The 6,642-nt window shown below is 33.9% G+C and overlaps 1 protein-coding gene and 1 long non-coding RNA gene across 4 annotated transcripts; one reads left to right on the top strand and one right to left on the bottom strand.

The window, feature by feature from the left end:
* Window positions 1-2: 2 nt before the first annotated feature.
* LOC149958719 (uncharacterized) lies at window positions 3-469 on the bottom strand. Its single transcript, XR_016478336.1, has 3 exons — window positions 400-469; window positions 235-334; window positions 3-168 (listed from the first exon to the last, which is right to left on the bottom strand). It is a non-coding gene; the product is annotated as an uncharacterized LOC149958719 (long non-coding RNA).
* Window positions 470-911: 442 nt separating this feature from the next.
* LOC149958718 (CUE domain-containing protein 1) lies at window positions 912-6,607 on the top strand. Of its 3 annotated transcripts, none has more exons than XM_090166084.1 (7): window positions 912-970; window positions 1,094-1,228; window positions 1,466-2,195; window positions 2,274-2,532; window positions 2,594-2,792; window positions 3,341-3,461; window positions 4,662-6,607. In XM_090166084.1, exons 3-7 carry the CDS (start codon window positions 1,536-1,538, stop codon window positions 4,734-4,736), a joined length of 1,314 nt encoding a protein of 437 aa, XP_090022210.1. In that variant the 5' UTR covers window positions 912-970; window positions 1,094-1,228; window positions 1,466-1,535; the 3' UTR covers window positions 4,737-6,607. The 3 variants fall into 3 exon arrangements, with proteins under 3 accessions (XP_090022210.1, XP_090022209.1, XP_090022211.1); XM_090166083.1 differs by having other exon boundaries at window positions 918-1,027; XM_090166085.1 differs by lacking the exon at window positions 912-970 and having other exon boundaries at window positions 1,055-1,228.
* Window positions 6,608-6,642: the final 35 nt, after the last annotated feature.

The following is a 6,642-nucleotide window of genomic DNA, read 5'->3' as shown; positions in this document are numbered from 1 at the left end:
TCGACGAAAGTTTTCCAATTCGGTTTATTTTGCGTTTTGCGGTCGCCATTTTGATTGTCGTTGTTAGGCCTATTTTCGAATGAGTTTCGTCTATTTTCCTCAATTTGGAAATCGTCGAAGGTTTTCCACTCCCATGGGTCCTTTTTACGGGCAGTATTTTCATGTTGACTGGATTGAAATTAAAATTTAATTTATTTTAAATTTTCTACAAGTCAAAGCAAAGTTCTAATTAACCTTTCTTCTGAGTATATTGAAATCGCATCGACGTCAGAGTCTGATGAATATATGGATTCGTTTATTTCAACATCAGACAGCGCTGGTTCGAACGTAAAATCTTCAAATGAAATTTTTTTAAATTATTTGTTTCTTGTATTTTATTCACGTTTTAAGACTTAATACCATTTTCTGTAGGATTCTGCCTGCTTGTTCCCGCGATTTGAGTTAGTTCAACTTTTTCGTTTATCGAAAATTGTGACGTAAAGTTGAAATCATTAGAAACAGATGGTGCTGGTAATAATTCGCCTATTATATTTATATTATATTTATTTAAGTTTTTGGTTTCTTAATTTCCTAAAGTGTAAAATAAGTTGAAAAACGCAAAAAAAAGACCTACTTATTTTGCTTTGAAACGGTCGAGCACGCGTTGATCGAAAAACGTTTGTAAGACTGTTTTGAAACATGCTAAACGGTTTTAATACTTAATAAAACCTTCAAATGTACTTTATTCAAAATTAAACTCGATATTTGAAGTACATATAGTTTTAAAACTTCGTATAAATGTGGGTTTTACTTAAATCTTCTAGCGGCACATTTCGCGTCCATTTTAAAAATCCCCGCTTCAAATTTCCACGTTAGATGGCGTTCATGTTTTACGGAAATTCCGGTTTGTTCTTTTCAAATTTTCAAGATGGCCGCGACAAATAGTTTGTTTTTCGATTAATGTTGTTAAAATTTGTATATTTTTAAATAGGTTGGCATTTATTAGTAACATTTTATGCATAAATTTATTCAGAAATATTAAATTCAAGTATTTTTATTTAATATATCTATAGGAATGTTTAAATTGTAGTAATAATGTTGAATTATCGTACAGTTGGTGGTAGGAGCGGAATTTCGTGAGTATTTCTGAAGCCTTTGCTTATTGACGGCAGGCCAGGCCGTGCATCATTCGCACGTCGATGAACAATGTTACTTCCGCAATACACGTTTAAAATAAGCCCATGTACAGGTAAGAACACGTATTGAGATCTTATGAAATTTTAAATACCTAGAGAATAAGATATAACCAATGGTTTATTTCTGAATAAATTATTAATGGAATGACAGGATGTAGCCAATGCTTGATTCACCCACTATACTATGAAACTCTTAACTATAATCGTTATTTCAATTATAAAATAAAAGCTTGCTGGTGTGAATTGCTTTGAGCGAACAGTAGTATAATTTATTCTATTTAAATTTATAGCTTAATTCCAAGATCATGGTATTCGTGATATCTTAATAAACAACGTAAAGGTAGCAAGACATAACATAAGATGGCAGCATTGGGGCAGCAGCCAGCCCAGCAACAACAGCAAAGTTCCCAAGAACAACCAATTACACAGCTAGAGTTCCACCAAGCAATGCAAGATTTTAAGACAATGTTTCCAGAAATGGATGAAGATGTTATTGAAGTTGTGCTTAGGGCTAATAACGGAGCAGTGGATGCAACTATAGATCAACTGTTAGCTATGAGCACCGATAATGAAAATGAAAAATTACGCGCCGAATTGGACGCTACAGAGAATGCCGAAGTTCCCCCTCGCTATTCCCCCGCAACTCCACCTCCTTCGTACCATCAAGCGGTACCATATGCTCAAAGCCCCTCCCACTCTCCCAGCGTGAATCATGCCTCGCCACAAACCATGTCTCCTATTTTGAGGCGGCCTCAAACCCCTCAACAACCTCATAGGTCTCCAGTTTTGTTACCACCACTAGGAAGTAATCCGTCTAGTAATACCTTATCACTGTCTCCGTTGCCACCCGTTACACCTGTAAGCACCTTAAAAAGAAATTCATCGACTGAATGTCCTAAGCAGCCATTGAGAATTACTAAAAAATGGGATCCGCCTTTGCTTGGTCCTCTACCACCCACGTTTTTGCGAATTGATGAGGGGAAAAAGGAACATAAGAAGTTAACTCATCGGAAAATTGAAGTGAGTTCTTTTTAATAACCCCTTTACTAATTTTCTTTGAAAATCATAATACATGCAGAATGTATTCTAATTTTTTAGAAAGTTACTGTTTTAAGCTCTGCTATGCTCCAGCAACGCATGGAAGAAAATGAAAGACAGCGTCAAATAAGTGGTCGCGATGACCCAGAATTGGCTCAGTATTTAGAAGATGAACGAATAGCAATTTTTCTTCAAAATGAAGAATTTGTGCAGGAATTGCGTCGTAATAAAGAATTCATGACTACGCTAGAAAGAGATTCCGTTATTCAACCAAGAGTGTTACCTACAGGACAAGCTGAGGCTTCCATACCGGAATCAAGTATGTTTCCTGATCTAAAATACTGAAAGTGCCGTGATATGACTTAATTTAATTATTTCAGATGAATACCATGAAGCTGACGATGATTCGCCTCCAGCTGGCTTGGAAGCGTTTCCCTACACAAAGACGCTTCCACCTTCGGAAGATACTGATGCAGCATTTAGGGAGAAGCTTAAAAACATGGGCAAAGTTTCACGCAGAAAATTTGCACAGCTAGCAAGAATTTTTTCCCGAAGGAAACGACGAAATTTTAGGCAAATGTATCCTTTGAAATATAGTGTTCCAAGAGATATTTTTTGGGAATAAAACTTACTAGATTCTCATTATCATGAATATGCCCATCTATTTAAGGAGTTTTCCTTTGAGTATGTTGTTTTATCCTTTTCCGGAAAAATGTGTAGAGGTTTTAAAGCAATAGTTAGTGTACGGATTCTAGTGGTTATTTGGGGCAGGGCGATATCCTACAAGACAGATTAAATTCCTCAGCATCTCTGTGAAAAGGGCCTTAGGCGTGTAGCACATTGCAAGATTTGCTTTAAATCCATTAAAGGGCCACGCCGGCGTTTGAATTTGACCAGTTTCAAGCGTTAGTTTCCAGAATAAGATTGGTCGTATTGGATACCACATGCAAAATTTGGGCCGAATTTTTCAAACACCCGTGTGGCCCTTTAACATTCATCAAAATATCCCGTCAACCACTGTAGTTAAGAAATGGTTACCATCCGAAGCTAGTTGATGCCGGGTTTTATAGTTTTTGATTTATCCCCACATTCTAAAGATTTTGGAGCCTTTAACTCTTTTAATTTAGTTTGGGCGAAGGTGCGAATCCATCCAGGGATAATTTGTTGTTGCATGAAGACGAATATTCAGAGCTGTCAGAAGAGGAACACGAGGCTGATTTAAGCAAGGATGATACGTGGAATAGTCATGTAAGTGTGTTTTTTTTTGCGATCTCAAGTTTATGGAATCGACATTAAATTTCTAATGTTAATTTAATATATTTCATACATGCTTACAGAAATAATTTAAGGTAAAAATTCTTGAATTTGTTAAATCTTGGCTTCATGTATTTGTAAAAAAATGCAAAAGTTTTCCAGAAAATAATTTCTTCCAAATTAAAGTTTATTTAGTTGTATTTCACCATCTATTAGCATCTAATAACAATTTTGAACATTAATAAGCAAAAACCATGTTATTTTTAGTACCACGACTTGAAACAGACTGATGGCTAGACTGCAACAGTGCAGTGTATCGTCATAAGTGTATAATATTGATACATAAGTATGACACTTCCTATTCTTCACACGCTAAAGTTTTACTGAGAGAGCTATTCACGAGATGGATTGCATAATGGGCTTCGTCGCTGTTTTGCGTCCGCTTGCAAACTTGTCCCACGTAGCTTTTGACAGCTCCTCGCTAGGGGGATATTTTCTTCTGGGGATGACGTCACTCCGTGACTAGCTCTCAGTAAAATAATCCCTAATGTGACAAACTTATGGAACAATATTAAAGACTTATGGTATCGTTTAGTTTTTCGCCACTGATGGTGTTAGTATATCTGATACTAGGAGGCGACGTTTTTGCTGGCTTGTGAGAAGATGTAAAATTTGGATTAGACTGACTCTAATTTTTTGTCTTATGTTTGGCATCTTAAGAATGTAATCTTGACATTTATACTTATACGGGACATTCTTTACATGTATACTTGGAAAGGGCGGGCCTTAAACTACGTCGTAATGAAGACTTAAGGTATTTTCTAATTCATTGGCCGGCTCCTGTTGATTAGAAGCCCCACCAAAGAAAGAATGGAAGACGTTAACTTGGAAAATAAACTTACTTGAAAATTAATTTAATAACTGACACTACAGAAGCTCTGGCAGAATTTAAATTTTATTCACGAAAACGGTGTAGTTACGTAACTAACTGACATAATTACATGGTTAAAAAAGAGCAAATAGTTTTCAGCTTTGAACTACCCCCCTTTTCTATGTTAATCATCAGGGGCAATCAGAATGTTCGTTAGACATTCCAAGTATATACATAATTTTTTGTTCAGATTCATGTCTATTAATTAAACTGATTAATTTTGGCTGAATAAAAATTGAATTCATATTTGTTTCTACATGCAGATTGAAATCCGGAACACCAGTGGTGGATCGACAACATCGCTGGATTGTAGGCCTTCGAACCGTGAAATCTTATAGTGCGGTAACATTTTTTCTAAATTATCTTAGTTTTTGTTAGAATAGTTTACGTTTAAGAAATGGAAAAAGCTTAAAACAGACTGGCAAAAGCTTTTTAGTGTAAAAAAAAACATTGAATCTCCGTTTTTAAGTTTAAAATTTTAAGGATATAACAAAATATATATCTTGGTGTCTTCTTAAACAAGCAAATGCCTGTATGTGGCAAAAATTCCCGTAAAAAAACATCATATCTTTGTGCCAACACATAAAACACGCTCCCCTAAATGCAGCTCTCTGCGTCAATACAAACAATAATATTTATAGCTTCCTTTTGGGATTCTATATTTTGCGAGATTATTTTAAATTAATTTATTATACTTTTTTATTATTTTCACTCAATTTTTACTAAGTTTAATGCACCATAAGTATTTAGTGGCATTCCATGGTAAAGGTACAAAAAATATTATTTTGCACACTTTAAAAAACACATTAAAAACATATTGCTCCTCCTGAGTTTTCAACCTTTGAAGTGTATTTTTACAAGCCTTATCAACAGTTGATGTATTTGTTAGAAAAAGTGCTTAAAGGTAAAATTTATACCTAGTAATTAAAAATTATTCAATTTTGCACGCTTATATCTTAAATGAGATTTTGATAAAGCCGATATACAACAAAAATTTTTTTTTCTTAAATTCGTTTCTTGAAAAGAAACTGAACTAACATGGAATTTAGTTTTCAGTTTAACCGTGTCTGTAATATTGTTCCATAAGTTTGTTACTTTGGGGAATATTTTACTGAGAGCTAGTAACGAAGTGATGTCATCACTAAAAGAAAATCTCCCCCTAACGAGGCGCTGTCAAAGGCCACTTTTGACGCTGGACGAAGCGCGTAATGCAGCTCTCAGTAAAACTTTTGCAAACTTATGTAACATTATTATACATCTATTTTTTAACTAAATTTTATGTGAGTTGCATGAATAATATGATTGTGCCATTGTAGGTCAAGTGTGACAAAATAGAGCAAGAACCTACTTCATTAAAATATCACCATTAAGCGGCTACCTACTAATATGTAATATCAAGATGCAATATTTAAAATATATTACGTGCATTTTTGAATTTTTATATAAATTAAATTGCTAATGCATGCGGTTATGTTTTTATAATTTTTGAGGGGCGTGGTTTGAAGTTTTTCAAAGTTACGAGGATTGCGTGATTTTTTTAAAAACAAGAGGTGGTCTGAGGTTTTTGTAAACTATACACATAACGATGTATATAATACTATGGATAAAAGTATAGTAAAAAATATTCGAAATATATTCGTAAGGTGGTTTAAAATAAATTTATAAGCGATTAAATAGCAAACATGCGCAAATTTTGATCTATATGTGTAGAGGAAAAAACAACGCATTTGTACCATAACTGCGTGTTAAAAATTTGGAGGACAAACGTGCCATATTAGGTTCAAGCTGATTGAAAATGTACAAGTTTTACCGGTTATGTCGCTTTTAAACTGCAAAATTTAATTTAAAGTAACTTAATTTTTTATAAAATTGCACACTTTTTGGTTTAACAGCCTAAATTAAATTAATAGCTTAAATTACACCGTCGTACCTAGTCAAGAGTTTAGTACTTTAGTTGAAACAAAGCTAGGCGAAACAATATGCTAGTCAAGTTAAACTTTATAAGTTACCCCTATTCAAGAATAATTTTGTGTTCCACTTAATTTTTTTAACGTTTTACCATATGCTTTTTACGTGAAAGTAAAACAAAAATAACAATTTTACACCTTTAAGTTGTGTTTGGTGTTTTTTAAACCTTTGTGTTTGGCATAATGTGTTTTATGACAAAAAAAAACTGTTGTACTAGATCCAAAAATATTAAAACTTGTACCTTGACATTATTAATGTATTGTTTAATAATTTATG

The sequence above is a fragment of the Leiobunum rupestre genome, chromosome 2 (genome assembly GCF_980474605.1).
Source record: "Leiobunum rupestre chromosome 2, qqLeiRupe1.1.hap1, whole genome shotgun sequence".
Taxonomy (NCBI): domain Eukaryota; kingdom Metazoa; phylum Arthropoda; class Arachnida; order Opiliones; family Sclerosomatidae; genus Leiobunum; species Leiobunum rupestre.
This window is presented reverse-complemented; position numbering and strand designations above follow the sequence as displayed.

What these genes read in the sequence shown, in the direction of transcription:
- LOC149958718 (XM_090166084.1), top strand. Translation starts at nt 1,536, where the DNA reads ATGGCAGCATTGGGGCAGCAGCCAGCCCAGCAACAACAGCAAAGTTCC. An exon ending in CGACGAAATTTTAGGCAAAT is followed by an intron (nt 2,793 to 3,340) that starts GTATCCTTTGAA and finishes CTTTTAATTTAG; the next exon opens with TTTGGGCGAAGGTGCGAATC. An exon ending in ATGATACGTGGAATAGTCAT is followed by an intron (nt 3,462 to 4,661) that starts GTAAGTGTGTTT and finishes TTCTACATGCAG; the next exon opens with ATTGAAATCCGGAACACCAG.